Here is an 18,907-nt window from a genome sequence, read left to right as displayed (position 1 = left end):
AGAGTGGTGGACCGGAATGCAGTTACAGATCATTCAGGAGTCGGTCAGCAGGTAGGTTTACTATACATTTGCAATGCATAGTAAAAAAAAAAAAAAATTGGACTGTAGTGTCGCTTTAAAGGGGACTTAAGATGAATGCCCACCTTTTCACACCAAATCGTTTTAGGTCCGAAATTGTTGATTAATTTCTTGATATATCCTAATAGCAATCATTGTTCTATTTTCTGATCCAGAGCTCTAAATCTTCTGTATAGACATAGATTTATAACATACTTTTGAACACTTGCAGAATCCCCTAGGCGGGGGATAGGCCTATAGGCCACAGATACAATTACATGCATAAGCGCTGAATGGCCGGGCACGTTTTGTGCCCGACCATTCAGCGCCCAGCAATGAAGCTTATTGGCAAGACTGAATGACTTGCCCCGCCAATCAGCGCCTTTCACCAACGCTAGCGCTTCCGTTGTTGAAAGGCGCTGATTGGCAGAGAAAGTCATTCTGCGCCTTTCAACGACACTAGCGGTGCGATGACCGTGTGATGTAATCGCGCCACTTGCGTCGTTCAGCTGCAGCAGACCTGCTCAGAAGAGAGCAGGCCTGTATTGACACGCGGGGACGGGACCAAGGTGTATACAGGGATAATGGCTGACATATACAGGGTTGATGGTGGTTATATACAGGGATGATGTTGGTTAATACAGGTATGATTGCTGGACTACCCATCATCCCTGCATATAACCCCCACCTTCCCCGTATATAACCACCATCATCCCTGTATATACCAGCCATCATTCCTGTATGTAAACTCCATCATCCCTGTATATACCTGCCAGACTGGTATTTATAGGGATGATGGGGGTTATATAGAGGAATAATGGCTGGTATATACAGGAATAATAGCTGGTATATACAGGGATGATGGGGATTACATCTGCATTAACCCCCATCATCCCTGTGTATACCAGCCATCATCCCCGTATATAATCCCCATCATCCCTGTATGTACCAGCCATCATCCTTGTTTATAACCCCCATCATCCCTGTAAATACAAGCCTGGCTGGTATTTACAGGGATGATGGGGTTTATATACAGAAATGATGGTTGGTATATACAGTGATTATGGTTGTTATATACGGGGATGATGGTTGTTATATACAGGGATGATGGGTAGTCCAGCCATCATCCCTGCATTAACCCCCCATCATCCCTGTGTATACCAACCATCATCCCCTTATATAACCCCCATCATTTCTGTATATAAACCACATCTTTCCTGTATATACTAGCCAGACTGGTATATACAGAGATGATAGGGGTTATATACAAAGATGATGGCTGGTATATACAGGGATGATGGGGGTTATATACAGAGATGATGGGGTTTATAAACTGGGATGATGGCTGGTATATAATTAGAATGTGCCTCTAAGTTGCAAACATGCGTTAGGGGGGCCCACTGGGTTGGGTCCCACTCAGATATGCCCCCCCCCCCCTGTGTAAAACCCCTAGCTACGCCTCTGCTGCACATAGTATTTGTACATAAGGATACAGGAACATAGGCAAGTTTTCGTTTTTGGCTACCGGTACGCTCCAATATCAAATAACACCTTTTATTTAGCAATGAATTCTATTTTCAATTTCATGAATTAAAGAGAAAAGTAAAGCAAGATTTTGTAGGTATCCATATCACAATTAAGTGTATTATAATAAGAAACATATCATATTCTAAGTAAAATACTCAAACTGATACAGACAGCGAAGAACAATTTAATCCATTAAACATATTGAAGTAAGCCCAGCCAATAAACCAAATTTCTCATCTGTCATCACTTCAAACGATTTTTTATTCATATGTCTGATGTCGGATAGGCTTGACTAGATCCCAAATATTAAAATAGTCTTTCCCGAGCAGAAAGTGTAAGGGAGTCCTGGGTGGTATTCTGTGCTTTTCCTTCCAAGCTGGCTGATCTCCAATCTAATGTTCTTCATTTTAGCTGAAAATGAGCAAAGTGGAAGAAGCAGTGTATAATGTTCCATGCCAGGATTTGATTTCCCACAGTTCTTTGATCGAAGTAAAAGATCTATATTTCTACACTCAGACAACCATTTTAATTAGGAAGCACATTTTTAGGTTCTGACAAATGAATATAAGCTGGAACAGGACTGTTACATGAAATACACACACCATCCAAGTGTCCCTCCTTTTTTGGGGGGGGGGGGCAGTCGCTACCTTTTTCTTAAATAAATCTGCCCCTTTGCAACTGAAATTGCCCTCTTTTTGAACTGATTACTATATCTGCATTGTTAAGTCTACTTTATTGTGTATTCTGATTTCAAAATGCGCATTAACACATACCCTGTTGATCATCTCATGATTTTTATAATATTCACTTCAATGGGGAAAAGGCTGTAATACCTGTGAATCACCACTAAATGTGTGTCGATCATTCACTGTGAGCAAGAAGAAATGAAATGAAAGGGTATGTTCACACGGCAGCGTCCGATACGGCTGAAATTACGGAACAGCTCCTGAATTTCAGACGTAAATTGCTCGTACTCGCGTTTTCGCGGCGGCAATTACGGACGTAATTGGAGCTGTTTTTCAATGGTGCCAAAGAAAAACGGCTCCATTTACGTCTCAAGAAGTGACATGCACTTCTTTGACGTGGGCATCTTTTGACAGCGGCGCGTAAAAAAAATGACCGTCGGCACAGTACATCGTAAAACCCATTCAAATGAATGGGCAGATGTTTGGCGACGCTTTGGAGCCGTATTTTCGGACGTAATTCGTGGCTAAAACGCCCGAATTACGTCCGTAAATAGGGTGTGTGAACACAGCCAAAGGGACGCAGCGCTCGTACGAGTGCTGTGATCCCTTCAAAACAGCTGATTGGCGGGGATCCGTGGGGTTGGACCTTGATGCATCAGCTATTGATGGCCTATCCTGAGCATAGGCCATCAATTTTTATCAGCTGGAAAAACTCCTTTAATAGAGAAAAAAATGCTGCGGCACACATACCGCCACGCTTAGATTGCCCCTCTTTCCATTCTTTAACCCCTTGGCAACATGCCTCGTACTTATTACGTTGCTGTCGCCAAGGGGAAGTATGGAGCGGGCTCACGTGCTGAGCGAGCTCCATACCCAGAGGTTGACGGCTGTGTTACACTGTGATTCCGCCCGTTTAGCACCTTAAATGCCGCGGTCAATCGTGCCCGTGGCATTTAAATTGTTAGAATCAGAGGGGTGCCCCCTGAAACAGGCCACTGTCCTCCCCCCCCCCCCTGCATGGCACGATCGGCCATTTACAATGGTTGTTATGGCTGCCTGGGGGCCTAACAAAGGCCTCCAGGTCTGCCATCTTTGTACTCCTTTGAAGCCCTGCCTCAGGGCTTCAAATGAGACTGTCTATATCACGATCTACTGCAATACATTAGTATTGCAGTATATCATGCAAGCAATACAACAGTCGCTGGTTCAAGGCTCCTAGGGGGACTAATAAAAAAAACTTTATTTCACGTTTTTTTACTTTTTTGTATGTTTAAAAAAAAAAAAGTATTCAAAGTTAAAAAAAAAACTTTTTCCCATTTTCCCCCTAAAGTAAGGTTAAAAAATAAATAAAAGTTAACATAACTGGTATCGCCGTGTCCGTAAAAATGTCTGACCTATCACAATATAGGTTGTTTAACACGCTCGGTGAACACCATAAAAAACTAATTATAAAACACGCAAATTGCTGTTTTTTGGTCACCTTTGCTCTCCAAATAAAAATAAATAAAAAGTAATCAAAAAGTCGCATATACCCCAAAATGGTATCGGTGAAAATGTCAGAATATTGCGCATCAAAACATTTTTCTTTTAGCAAATATTTTTTTTTTTTTTCAAAAGTGGTAAAACATAAAACAAAACATATAAATTTGGTATCGCCATAATTGTATCAACCTGTAGAATAAATTCCACATGTGGCTTTTACCGCCTGATGGTCGCCGTAACAACAAAACCCCCCCAAAACATGGCGTAATCGCTCTTTTTTTGCCATTTCACCCCACAAATAATTATTTTTCAGCTTCCCAGTACATTATGCGGTACAATAAATGGTGCCATGACAAACTACTACTTGTCCCACAAAAAATCAAGCCCTCGTACGGCTATGTCGACAAAAAAACAAAGAAGTTATGGCTTTTGGAAGGCGGGGAGCAAAAAACTAAAATGAAAAAACTGAAATTGGCCGATTCTCCAAGGGGTTAAAACTGGGGAGGCTTGTATAAGACAGCGGCTCCCGGCTGGGGACCACACAGACCTATGTCAGGAGACATTAAGTGGCTTATATTATGCATCTATAGATACATTTGTATGGTCCCTGTCGCAGGTGCTTGCTACACTTGTGAGCCTCCTGTGACTGTTTTATTTTTGTCTGGAGTTAATGGAGGGCGCCCAGGTTAGTTGGGGGCCCTGATAAGTTTACTGCTTGTCATGCCCATGGCCGCGGGCCGTCAGGCTCACTCACCTCCTGACGCACGCGGCCATGGAACTGTGAGCGCTGGTTCCCATCTCCTCCTCAGGAGATGCCAGTGCTCAATTCCGCTTCTTCTGGTCGGGTCCCGCATGCTCTTAAAGGGCCAGCGCTCGCACCTAAAATTAGTACAAAAGTAGCCCATGAGCACCCTGAACTATAAGAGGGTCCCAGCCCATTCCTGCCTTGCCTAAGCCTTGTTGTCGTTACCCTAGTCTGTCTATGCAAATGGCCTCCTAATAGTTTTCCTAGACACCCTTAATCTGGTCCTGGTGTTCGTGCTTTGCAATTTTGGAAAATTTTTGGTTTTCTGGAAGTCTTGTTAGTAGCCTCGTTGAGGAACACTACAATCAGCCTCTGACTTTATTGTAATATTGGTCATTTCTCATCATATTAATAATGCTTACATTATACACGACATTGCTGATTTATTACAGTATAGAAATATATAATAGTGTATAATACTAGTGTGATTATTATTATTGATGTACCCCCTGGTTACCTATGTACCTATGTAGCATATCCTTTTCTTAATTATAAGTAGACGTTACATCTCCAGACATTGTCAAGTAAGAGTTAGTGTTTTGCTGGTGGGGTCATTTGTCTTCCTGGCCACACATGTCACCATACAACGATCATGTTTTCCTCGATGAAAATAACAGGCCTGATCCCTTTACGTCTGTCTCTAAGGTAAAAAAGCAAGAAACACAGTGCATGACCCGAGAATGTTTTACATTACAAATGTCCCCCAATCCCTTCATTTGGTTGCCTTTCAGCATTTGTAATACATGTCGCTCTGAACAGTCTTGTCTCATGCAAATACTGCAGCGCATTGATTTGCAGCGAGACTGACAGCTGTTCTCTGGTGTGCTGAACCACCAGCTCATTAATTGTGGCACCGATCCCATGCCGTACATCAGTGATCGCCGGCTCGCTCCCTGCAGACAGGTGTCCATCACCAATATCCTTATGATAATATTCCTTTAGCAGCTCCAGAATTAGACAATTCAAATTCAGATATTTATAATCCCTTTAATCGAAATAAGGATCAGCACGAAGTGTCCATTGAAATAGACCAATTCCCAGCGTTATATCCTTCCTGTAATTAATTTCTAGGACTTTTCTGCTGCTCACCTTTTCCCATTGTTCTCTCATATATTTCGCCCCTTAATTTGTCTCCTTGTCCTCCTTCCCATCTGTTACCACCCAGGGCTGTATTTACAGTGTGCACTGCCTTGGGCCTTGGTGAATATATTAGTACAGTAATTGTGTACAATGAAAAGCTGCCCGGCTTAATAAATGTTGTTACTGGATAAATGAGCAACCAACAAGCCACATTATTCCAAAAAGACTGACAAAAATTACCCAAAGCATAACAAAGTCCTTTTTGGTGCCCCATGAACTCTCTACGCCAGTAGGACTATGTGGCGTACAGCACAGATCTGTCTTAAAGGGGTACTCACTATTTAGCAAATAAATGTTATTCTTTGTTTAATGCAAAGTTAGACTATTTTTCAATATATTTTCTGTATGAGTTCTTCAAGGTGTTTAAGATCACTGCTTGCTGTTATTCAATAGGGACCCGCATTGTTTACTTCTAGGGGACAGAAATCATGTGATAGACACACAGGTGCAGGGCTAGTTACAGTTACAGTAGGTGTATTAGGCTATGTTCACACGCAAAAACGGCTGTAAAATACGGAGTTGTTTTCAAGGGAAAACAGCCTCTGATTTTCAGCCGTTATTTAAGCATCAAAAGTTTTTTGCGGCTGTTTTTGGAGCTGTTTTTATATTGACACAACAAAAAACGGCTCCAAAAACGACTCAAGAAGTGACATGAACTTCTTATTACGGGGTGTTTTTTTACGCGCTGTTTTTTCAAACGGCCGGGTAAAAAAACGCCCTGTCGGAACGAAACGTTGTTTTTCCCATTAAAATCAATGGTCAGATGTTTGGAGGCGTTCAGCTTCCATTTTTTCAGCCATTTTTCGGGGAATTTACGGCCCAAAAAATGGCTGAAAATAAGCCGTGTGAACATACCCTAAGAGTTCTGTCTTGTACCGAGCCTTAGGCTGGGTTCACACGTGGCGGAATTTCACTTGAATTCCGCTGCGGACACTCCGCAGCGTTAATCCGCAGCGGAGCCGTTTCTCCATTGACTTCCACTTTAATTTAAAAGTGTTCGTTTAGACGTTGAGTAAAATTCCGCTGCGGAGCATAGGCTGCGGAGCGGAATTTGGTGTCCGCAGCATGCTCTGTCTGTTGCGGAGCAGTGGCGGACTCATGGCGGAAATTTCTCCATTGACTTCAATGGAGATTCTAATTTCCGCAATGAAGTCCGCAGCTGTCATGCACATGTTATGTGTGCTGCGGATGCGTCTTGCTTTTTTAACATGACATTTCTTCATTCTGGCTGGACCTATGTATTTCTAGGTCTACAGCCAGACTGAGGAAGTCAATGGGGCTCCCGTAATGACGGGAGCGTTGCTAGGAGACGTCTGTAAATAGTCACTGTCCGGGGTGCTCAAAGAGTTAAGCGATCGGCAGTAACTGTTTCTGCACCCTGGACAGTGACTACCGATCCCAATCTACAGCAACCTGTCAAAAAAATAGATGTTCATACTTACCGAGAACTCCCTGCTTCTGTCTCCAGTCCGGCTTCCCAGGATGACGTTTCAGTCTAAGTGACGGCTGCAGCCGATCACAGGCTGCAGCGGTCACATGGACTGCCGTGTCATCCAGGGAGGTCGGGCTGGATGCCGAAAGAGGGACGCGTCACCAAGACAACGGCCGGTAAGTATGAAATTCGTTTATTTTCACTAGGGAAAGGGCTGTCCCTTCTCTCTATCCTGCACTGATAGAGAGAAGGGAAGCACTTTGACCGCAGTCCGCAGCAGCTAACCCGCATCAATTTACTGCACATTTTGGGCAGATCCGCCGCAGAATCTGCAACGCAGATTCTGTGCGGCATTGATGCGGACTGTTGCGGAGGAAATCCGCCACGTGGGGGCATGCCCTTACAAGAATGACAGCAAGCAGAGATCTTGCACACCATAAGCAACTGATATAGAAATTATATAGAAAAAATATATAATATGTGCTACACTGTTTCAGTAACCTCCATAGTAGCTCGCGCACAGCTGTTTCTGGAGACCCGGCCTTGTCAGTCAGTGGCCGGAACCCACAGCAGGAAAAAGGTAGGACTGGGTTCAGGGGGCCCCGTTTTAGAGATAGGTGCGGGTACCAGGGATGGGACCTGCATCTATCGGGTATTTATGACATTTTCTGTGAATATGCGTAAGAGATGTGATAGTCCTGATACTGTGTTAAAAGCCTGATCCTTTCTTCTCAAATACACATTTCCTATAGTAACTCACTCAGGCTATGAGTGGCCATTGACTAAGATGACTCCTTAGGGTATGTTCACACGCAGAATCAAAAACGGCAGAAAATGACAGAGCTGTTTTCAAGGGAAAACAAGCCTCTGATTTCCAGCCATTTTTTTAAGCTTAAAACATTTTTTGAGGTGTTTTTTCTAGACGTTTTGGAACTGTTTTTCCGATAACACAATGAAAAACAGCTTGAAAAACGGCTCAAAAAGTGACATGCTCCTTTTTTTTACCGGGCGTCTTTTATGCGTCATTTTTTAAAACAGCAATGTAAAAAAATGCCCTGCCTGAACAAATTTTATTTTTTCCCATTAAATTCAATGTACAGATGTTTGTAGGTGTTGAGAACACTGCGTCTGAACATACCCTCACTGTATAATGCACGTACGGACCTTGTGCCAATGGAATTTAGTATCTGAAATTCCAAGTTACAGACATTTCTGATGAGAGTCAAAGTAGTTCAACTGTCTACCGAGTACCAGGAAGACCTTGATAGGCCATCTATGAGGTTCCCATCCCTGGACCCCACATATCTTCTTGATGGGTCTTATAGATCCATACAAACCCATGTTGCGATAAAGAATGTGGCAAAACCGAACAGCATCAAACACCACAAGCACGCGGTGCCGCACTGCGCTTCCGTTAGAGGCTATACTAGGAACAATGATTTTTCCACTTCGGCCGCATTGTAATATCACATGATAGCAGCGATATCCCACATAAAGACTGCAGAAGACGTCGGCCAAGTAATTTTTATTGGGTCTATCACCAATACCAAGTGCAACGTTTCGGCTTCCCACTTAGAGCCATTCTCAAGGCGAAATGCTGCCATTGGTGTTGGTTTATGGTCCAAGATTACTTGGACGGCATGCTACCATCTTCTGCTTTCTTTATGTGGATTCATGACATAGTGATGAACTAGCCCCTTTAGATAGACAGTGACAATCATCTTTGGATGTGGAGAAAGAGGCATACCATTGATAAACCACATAATATTACATCACAGACGTCACAATCGTCACAACCTGAATTCACAAATGGATTCTTGATAGTTACATGGATGGCCCGGAAGAAGTCTTCTAACTTTCATGCGGTTTTTGAACCCTTAAAGGGCACTTTATAGATTTAGTGATCATTGTGCTTGAAAAAAAATGTGTAATGAGAGAAGTAACTTGAAGCTCCTCGTCCAAGTGCAAAATTGTAACTGGGCCCGCACACAATTCATCTAAAAATGTAGTTTTGAGTTTTTGGTGAGAGGCGCTGTTTGGGTACCATGCTTTATCTGAGTTATTTTTGCCGGTTTTCTGTAGTAAATACTTTGAAAAATATGACGTCCAGGGCAAACTCTACGTTTATGAATCCTGTACCACACTTTATACACGTTCGGAATGTGTCTGGACACTCGGGCAGGCTTCAGATCAGCACAAGACTTTCTTATTACAAAAGTGACAGAAAACAATGGCAAGTCCGAGCTGGCCTTATTTTTCGCCCATGCTGCCTTTATTAAGAGGACTTATAGGTGAAATTGGCGCTACACGAGGGACAGATATTGCCAGACCACTCGGACAGGGTGTCTGTATTCATAAATCTTCCCCTGTGTATCTAGTTTTATAAGTGTTTGGCCATACAACTGCCCCTGTGGACAAGAGATATTTGGTCGGTACAATAAATACTTAAAACCCCAGGGAGCAGCTGTAGTGGGTGTAGAGGTTGCAGTCCCTCATGGGGACCTGAGTTGTCCCAAAGGCTTCGACCATATAAGAGTAGAATAATACTATAATGATGTGAGCTGATTATAAAGGTGGGGATATGGGGCTTCTATACATTTTGCATCATGAACTTGAAGGTGCACTTTGAACCCCTTTCTCTGTACGCTTTTGAGAAGAATCCAAAAATTCAGCTGGTCTTCTGCTCTACAATATTGTACAAAGGGAAGAGAAAACATTGGGAATTTTTTTCATTCTCAAACACTAAAAGATATTTAACAGACTTGTTCGGAGGGTGATTGACCCGGATTTGATAGCAGCTTTTTCAGCTCCTCCAGTTCTCTCTTAATGGACTTGGTGAGATACAAGAGTTGAACTATGTCTTGCTATATTTATGCGTGTGAGCTGTCTACAAGGTAAATGTCTGGATTACTATTATCTGTATCACGCTGGATGTGGACTGAATGCAGAGAAGAGAATTGTACTCCAAACAGGTTGACTGATTGAGAAGTACAGTAAATAGTGCACAGGCACATGTCATAGATAATGCCGGCTTCTTACAGCTAAGCTGGAGAAAGAATTAACCCAGACCAAAATACCCATTTGGAAATGAAAACTGGTGGGGGAGCCAGCTAATGCGTCCTGCCTATGCCTCCGGTGCTCTCATCATAGCCCAACATACTGATGTCCTGGGAGATTGCACTTTCATGAATTAATATTGAGCTTTGGGTTTACTCTGATTCAATTGTTAAATGCAACATTTTCAATAGGATTTAAGCTGAGCTGGAGACAGACAGACATCAGACAAACAGACAGACATCAGACAAACAGACAGACATCAGACAGACAGAGAGAGACAGAGAGAGACAGATAGACAGAGATAGATTGATAGATAGAGAGATAGATAGATAGATAGATAGATAGATAGATAGATAGATAGATAGATAGATAGATAGATAGATAGATAGATAGATAGATAGATAGATAGATAGATAGATAGATAGATAGATAGATAGATATTTAATAGACAAGGTTGGTGGATAGAATTTCTGACTCCAATTATTAAGACTCATCTACGGGCCTGTTCACATCTTTCCATTGAGGGGTTCCGTCTGAGCTTTTCGTCGGGAGAACCCCTCAACGGAAAGGCAAACGGTTCCCCTGACAGAAAGCTCAGACAGAACCCCTCAACAGAAAGACAACGCTGATATGAACCCTAAGAAATAACCTGTGTCTGTAAAGATATTGAAGGGCTGTAGCACTCCTGAAAACACTGCTGCCCCTTTGTTCTGCTGATCAATGGGGTCCAAAATGCGAAACCCCACCGATCACAAGTTATCAATGTGTATTCTTGGAAACCCCTTTAGTATAGGCTTACATTTTCCAATATATTTTGTTTCAATTCCTCACCATTTTCAAGATCTCTGCTTCCCATCAGTGGTGGAAAAATTCTTGATTACAATCAGTGAGTAGTGAAGACGAGACCTAGCCCTGCTCACACAGTTGCAGAGCTCATTGCAAGAGAGCTCTGATACACTGTAACAAGCCCTCAGCTCTCTAAAAAGAACATGAACAGGACGGCCTTATAGCTTTTGGACATAACGAAGTATGTCTCCATTCAATGACCGCATACAGAGATTTTAAAAGAATTGAAACCTAATAGAGAATTGAAGAATTTTTAATTATATAATCAATAAACTTGACTTACATAAAACTTGAAATTCTTTAATGCATTTATGCAAAAAAAAATTAAGCCAAAAACCACCAATACTAAAAAGAAAAACAAAAAAACAGGAAAAAAGTATTTCCTCAGACTAGACTTCCACCTCCCTAAGTGCTGTCCTTCTCTCTCATAGCTGATACCAGTGGCATAGCCAGAAGAAATGAAGTTGCAGTCGCACTTAGGCCCTAAAGCTTGATGGGGCCAAAAGTTCCTCAGTCCCAATATAAGGAGACCAATACTATAAATTACACATTAAAGTCGGGGCTTCTGTTTCAGATTTTACATTGCGACCATGAGCTTTACGTTACCTCTCTGGCTGATACTGGACCTTAGACTCCTTCTTCTTGGCCTGTGACTTCTGTAAGTGGCAGATGAGTATTTTACATGGTAATCCACATAAATATGCACAGTGACTCTTTTATACTGAATGCATAGTGTTCTGCGAGCATATGGACTGATGTTATAGATCATATTCCCTGGTGCTTAGGCCTATAGGCTGCCTGGTATTAACACATTATGATGTAAAGTTAGTGATTGGCATTCCGGTTTTGGCGACAGATTAGTTTATTTGGAGCCTTTGTGGTCAGATTATGAGTAAACTCATTTGCATCACTAAGAATGCCAACATGGCATTAATACTGGAGCTTTAACCACATGTTGGGCTAAAATGACATATGGCAGTATACAGAAAACAAAAACGTAATCTCCACAATGCTGAGGATTCTTTCAACACGTATCGTAGAATATTCCGTCTCTTATGTTATGAGCTATGTATTTATCGTAATACATATCAGGACCGGATCAGGGTTGGTGCATGCTACTGGGCAAAAAAAAGTCATGGTGGCCACCAATGTGAAGATAATTTAAGGTTGGTTTACACGTGCAGACTTCTGCCCATAACGATCGCCGATAAAAATGATCGATAGGCGCTCTTTTAAAAAGCAGAGGTAAACTGTATGGGAAGGAAATATCGTTAATATTATCGTTCGGTCCACATACAGATGACATATTGTCGGCTGCACATCCTCTGTTGCTCGTTTGTTGGCTGATCGATGCCCTGTTCACAATGATTGGGAATGAGTGTTTGAATAAAGGCTCATTCATCTGATTATTGGCCCATGTAAATGGGCCTTTACTCTGGGAATAAACATTAGATAATTATTAGTCGGTCAGCCAATGTCGACAGGAACTAAAAACAATCTAGTGTGTTAGGGTACTTTTACACGGTCCGACGTGGGTTATTACGACACGGGCAGGCCCATAGAAGTCAATGGGGCTCCCGTAATTACGGGTGACTACGTGTGTGCACCCGTAATAACGGGAGCGTTGCTAGGCGACGTCAGTAAATAGTCACTGTCCAGGGTGCTGAAAGAGTTAAGCGATCGGCAGTAACTGTTTCTGCACCCTGGACAGTGACTTCCGATCACAATATACATTAACCTGTAAAAAAAATAGAAGTTCCTACTTACCGAGAACTCCCTGCTTCTTCCTCCAGTCCGGCTTCCCAGGATGACGTTTCAGTCCAAGTGACGGCTGCAGCCAATCACAGGCCAATCACAGGCTGCAGCGGTCACATGGACTGCCGCGTCATCCAGGGAGGTCGGGCTGGATGTCAAGAGAGGGACGCGTCACCAAGGCAACGGCCGGGTAAGTATGAATTTCTTTTACTTTTACTTTTACTAGGGAAAGGGCTGTCCCTTCTCTCTGTCCTGCACTGATAGAGAGAAGGGAAGTACTTTCACCTCAATACGCAACGGCTGGTCATGCCCTTAGTATTCATGCCCAGACAAGGATTTCTGTTATTTAGCACAACAGAGTCAGATCTTTCCTTTACTCCTCACATTCAATCACTTTCACGCTCCTGTCGCCTTAACCTCAAAAACATCTCCAGAATCCGCCTTTTTCTTACTGTGGAAACAGCCAAAACTCTCATTGTTGCCCTGATTCATTCTGATCTTGACTACTGTAACTCATAACTAATCAGTTATTCAGACGTGGCGGAATTGCTGTTGAGTTCCGCTGTGGACAGACCGCAGTGGAATTCTGCAGCAGACATTTTTTTCATTTGTTTCTATAAATTTTTAGGAAACTTAGTTCAGACGTTGCAGAAAATAACTGTGCAGATATTAGGCTGCGGTGCAGAATTTTCCCGCCGCAGCATGCTCGTTACATTGCGGAGAAGAAGCGGAATTTCACTGCGGATTTCAGCCTTTGCAATGCAGAAACTGAAATCTGTGGCAAGTCCGCTGTGATATCTGCAACGTCTGAATTACCTGTCAAATATGCAAATGTTGCTGAAAATTCATTGCGTAATTGCCCCAAATCTGCACCAACATTTGCAGCAGAAAAATTCTGCCACAGCTGAACATGGCCTTACTAAACTCTTCACTCTTCAATATATCAGCAGGCCCATCTTGCCCCTACCATCTGCCAGTCACTGCACTGGACCGCTACACCGATGCCTCTATCCTGTGCCAACCACTGCACTGGTTGCCCATTCACTTTAAAATAAAATTAAAACATATTACTCTTACCCACAAAGCTCTCCACAGTGCTGCACCTTCTCTCCCTCAGCGTTGTCTCCCATCTATGCGAGCATGCTTCCGTGGAGTACAGCAGAATACCTGCTGCTGAACTAAATATCGCTGGCATCCCTGGCCAGAGTGACCAAGCTACAGACCCCTGATGATGAGTATTGAAACGCGTTGGGTCGGTTGTGAATAGGAATTTTTTAGCATTGGGAACACTAGCATTGTTTGTATACCTCAACACTAGGAGCTTCCGGTGCGGTTATCACGGACTCTAGTGTGAATTAGGGTCAAGACTATTGTTATGCCCATTTTTCAAATGCTGATTCCGTATTGATATTCTTGTTGAACACTGAGCTATAGGAGGTTCACAATTGAATTAGAACTCAGTGTTTATTATTTAATACGTTTTTATACACACGGTGGGGCTTCTTCACAGTGGTGATTGTACCCCTGTTTTTAGAGAGTTATAAATAAATGTTATATTTTACTCATATATCACACCAGTGAATCCGAAGCCAATGACCTTAGATTAACGTCCTCCATAATCCGAACCTCCCATTGCCATCTCCAGGATTTTTCTCGTGCTGCACCCGTCCTCTGGAATGCGCTACCCCAGACAATCAGATTTATTCCTAACATGCACAGTTGTAAGCGTGCCCTGAAAATACATCTTTTTAGACCTTGGCCCCACAATTACATTAGTCCTCAGAACTTGACCCCTCATTCAGCATTATTGCCCACACTCCTTGCACCCTAATACACTTCATGTCTGTCATACACGGATACTGGCTGTTGACCGGCTCATGCAGATTTATGTTACTACCCCATATGTTTAAAAGATGGCTGGACCATTGTACTGAACAAGCGCTTTTTACATTTTGTGTCTCCCTTATTTCCTCATGGATTGTAAGCTCTTGTGAGCAGGGTCCTCACTCCTCTTGTTGGAATTGTTAATTAGTTTGATCACTATGTAATGTCAGATATTGTCTGTACATGAACCCTCTACATTGTAAAGTGCTGTGGAATATGTTGGCGCTATATAAATAAACATTATTAGTATTAGGGACCATGCACACGAACGTGCTTTTGCGGCCGCCATTCCCCCGAAAGTCCACAGGAGAATTCCGGCCCCATTCATTCCTATGGGCCCCTGCACGCGACCATGGTTTCCACGGTCCGTGCAAGGCCCAGGAGCCCGCACCGCAGAAAGAACGGGCAAGTCTTATTACGGCCCTGTTCTGCGGTCCGGGCTCATTAAAAATAATGACCGTGGCCATGTGCACAACCCGTGATTTGCAGGCGGCTCACGACTGACACTCCGTGGCCGGCTGACCCTGAAAATCACGGCCGTGCACATGGCTACGGTCGTGTGAATGAGGCCCTAACAGGCTGGAGAATGAACCTTAGAATCTCAGTAATAAATAATAGTAAAATCTACTCAATTACTTCTTCGGCCACAACTTAAAACGTTTATTTTGTTAGAGGTGCGCTTATAACGTTTCAAAGTCTGGAGTGTCTGGGAAGAGCTGAAGGATGCTGGGACTTGGAGGACCACTGGGCAATTACTCCCATTGCCCTCTCTATAATCTGGCCATGAGTGACACACAGGGGTGTAGTTTATGGCTGCTTAGTTCCAATAAAAATCTCTATGTGGGCTCACTACCTCGTTGCCTTTCACAACACATGTCACTCTATAGTATCTGTTGTCATCACACTATACCAGAAGCAGCCATGCAGAGTTTGTCATTAAACATGTGTTGTCTTTTTTAATAGGACTCCATTATTCTGAGTGACAGTGCACAAAAGAAACAACTAGATAACAAACTCAACACTGCTACATTAGTATATACTCTGAAGTATTCACTTGTTTACTTGATTATATCATTTTGCAACATCTCATGACACATCATGACACCTCCTACTGTACTTATATCTCTGCTGTTTACTTGGTAAGGAGTTTACCAGGTTCCATAAGATAAGGCATAAGATCCCATATATGTATATATATATATATATATATATATATATATATATATATATATATATGTATACACACACACTCACACATATTTATATTTATATATATATATATATATATATATATATAATTATTATTGTTACTACGGTTATTCTTATTGTTGTTATTATTATTCACGTAGTTGTTAGTATTAGCATAATAATGATTACACTCATTTGTAGTTTTATCATGATTTATATTTTGTTAATAGTTAATATAAAAGTCCAGGTTATTGTAGATATTGACAATACAGCTCTGGTTATTATTGCTAGGTTATTATTCTGAACATCACAATCCAGCTGATAAAAATAGGACATTTTCAGTACAGCGACCGTTCATAATATAATGTCCAGTAGGGGGAGCTAAAGATTCATTCAGATTTTGGTGTCTGCTCATTGTGAGCCCTTGACTCCCGAGTAGATAATGCTGCATGTCCCTGTTACAATGTCTAATCATCAGTGCAAACATCTAACAGCTCCTGAGATCACACATCCACCTCTTCACACTGGCCGGACCTGTAATGCTGAACCCTATTTGATCTTAGGAAACCCACCAAATGTTAGTCTCACCTTATACTGTGATTTCACTAAAAAGTTCAGCACTGCTACATTTCTTCCTGCATGCAAGTTCTGATACAGTTGTATCATCTCATCGCTTTCTATTGCACACAACCCAGCATGTCTGAATCAAACTAAATGATTTATTAATTTACAACTGCTCTGCTGAAATAATAATATAACCTTAATAATTTAATCTTGTTTTATTGGGTTACATTACATATTATTATATTTAGTGAAAGTTATAATAATATCTCTCTCTCTCTCTCTCTCTCTCTCTCTCTCTCTCTCTCTCTCTCTCTCTCTCTCACACACACACACACACACACACACACACACACACACACACACACACACATTTTTTCACCTAGAGAATGTATTTAGTTTGCTGTCCATTATCTGAATACCCTCACCAAGAAACAATGGCATACTGCCACCAGCACCTGGGGTACACCCCCTCCCCAGCTCAAAATATTAAAGATTGGAATCCTCATTTATTTTGCCAAGAGGTTCTGCAGCAGCATGATAAATATTTTAGTTCAAACAAATCTAACTGATTAGCCTCTTCTTATTCTTTGCATTCTTTAGTAAGAACTTATCATGTCTAATGTATCCATCAGTGGATTCCCCTGCCCATGTCTTGTGTGGAATACATTGTGTGTGCTGTGGATTGTGTGACTGCAGTCTATCTGATGCATGATGCTATATGGATAGAGAAGTGTTATCCTGATGCAGATCAGTGGAATATCACTACCCCCTTCCCTCAGCATCACATAGTCAGGTCTCAGCTCCTGAGAACCCTCCTCCCCTTCTCCAAGTGTTTGCATGGAAAGCTGAGCCAGGTCCCAGATTGAGGAGGAACTGGTGCTGGGCTCTCAGGGAGAGGAGCATCCACCAGAGGAGTGACAGAGGAGGGCTGGGCTAATAGTCCTCAGTGCTGCTGTGTGGCTACTGAATGACATCTACACTGTGCAAGGAGTCCCTCTCATCCACAGCCACTGTGCACCTTCATCCTGAGGAATACAGCACCATGCACAGTCCTCACTGCTATTTTGGAAGGACATGAGGGACACATGAGACGGGACATCACATAGCACTCTTGATGGTAAAAGCTCTGCAGATCTGAGAGCAAGAAATAGATGCAATCTTCTGCAGCACAAGTTCTGGACCACTTTTTTGTTCATAGAGGATCTTTATTTCTGATCTGTCTTGGTGGCAAGGAGAAGACCCCAGAGATGACCACCTAGGATACAGGCTAAGCATGGTTTGGGGTCTGATGGAGCAGAAAGTACTGAGCAGCAATGAACAGCTTGTCTTATTAAAGGACATCTCTTCTAGGGAAGACTAAAGTTTTTGGGTGTCTTCTCTTACTGGAATTGGGGCGCACTGTATCAGTTGGATGTCTGTTACTATGTAAACATGGGTCTACTTGTTCCAGTCCTGCTGTGTGGAGTCTTATGTCAGGTTCTTGGTAAGTTAAGCATCTCTTTCTATGTTTCTGGCAAGTGCTGTGCATTCTTGAGGCTGCTGCTCAGCACACATGGATGGTATTAGGAGAGTTGGAATAAGTCACATACCTGGCTTTGGGGCTCTGGGCTGCAAGGATGGTTCCAATAAGCACCCTGTCTTTCCTCACCCAGAGTACTAAGGATCCAAATGTGCCAGGTAGTAAGTTTAATGGGCAGAGGGGGAAGTGGTTGCAAGTGAACCACAATACTGCATTGTTACTGTATCTGTCTGTATAGCAGCTCAGTCATATAGGCAGGTATAGGATATAGGTTAGGTAGAGGGTTACCTGAAGTTTGGGACTGGCTGGACAATAGGGGTGTAATTGTGGATACTGGTGGGTGTGCGTAATGAAAAAAACAAAAACACATTTAATTATTTCAACTGGATGGTTGAATTTGAATAATGCCTTCATCTGCTGCAGAACCTCTTTTTAACTTAATGAATGCATCAATCTGCCTGTTCTAATAGCTTAAATTGAGCTTACATTGATGTAGCTGCTGCAGAACTTCTTTAAATAATAAAATCAGCCAATAGATGGTAGAAATTATATAACTTTACATGCCTATCCTTATAGGTGGTATTGAAGACGTATGTGTTGTCTTGCCAAGAGATTCTGCAGCAGCCCGAGTGTTGATGATGAACTGTAACTCAATATATAGCAATCAGAATGTATAGAAAGAGATTATACACATACAGTAGAAAGAACCTGCCAGCTAGTCCTCCCCTGCACACTGGCAGCCTCTACTAATATGTCTGAAAGGGGGAAAGCTCAGTAAGTGGATTGAGTTGGAAAGAAAATCATATCAGTTTCTCCTACAGTGAAAATCATTTTAGGAACAAAAGCCTGTGCAGCCCCATAAGTCAACTCATTGCACATCTGTATGGCCTTTGTTCCCATACTGCCTACTTATTAAGGAGACGGTTCAAGAAGTTACATCCAGCAGAGCGCTGGTTATTACATGT

At 42.4% G+C, this 18,907-nt stretch overlaps 1 protein-coding gene across 15 annotated transcripts in view; it reads left to right on the top strand.

Annotated features, from left to right (window-relative positions):
- The window catches only part of ROBO2 (roundabout guidance receptor 2), a 962,581-nt gene that overhangs the window by 492,292 nt on the left and 451,382 nt on the right, over positions 1 to 18,907 (top strand). Inside the window, exon 1 of one of the 15 annotated variants that reach the window (XM_075854482.1) lies at positions 17,174 to 17,906. The exons of the other annotated variants lie outside the window; for them this stretch is intronic. Within the exon in view, the coding sequence (XP_075710597.1) occupies positions 17,855 to 17,906 (52 nt within the window). The 5' untranslated portion in view covers positions 17,174 to 17,854. Of the gene's footprint in view, positions 1 to 17,173; positions 17,907 to 18,907 lie in introns of those variants that run through there. 15 annotated transcript variants of the gene reach the window in all.

The sequence above is a fragment of the Rhinoderma darwinii genome, chromosome 2 (genome assembly GCF_050947455.1).
Source record: "Rhinoderma darwinii isolate aRhiDar2 chromosome 2, aRhiDar2.hap1, whole genome shotgun sequence".
NCBI lineage: Eukaryota > Metazoa > Chordata > Amphibia > Anura > Rhinodermatidae > Rhinoderma > Rhinoderma darwinii.
Note: the sequence above shows the minus strand (reverse complement) of the source record. Positions and strands in the feature narration are given on the sequence as shown.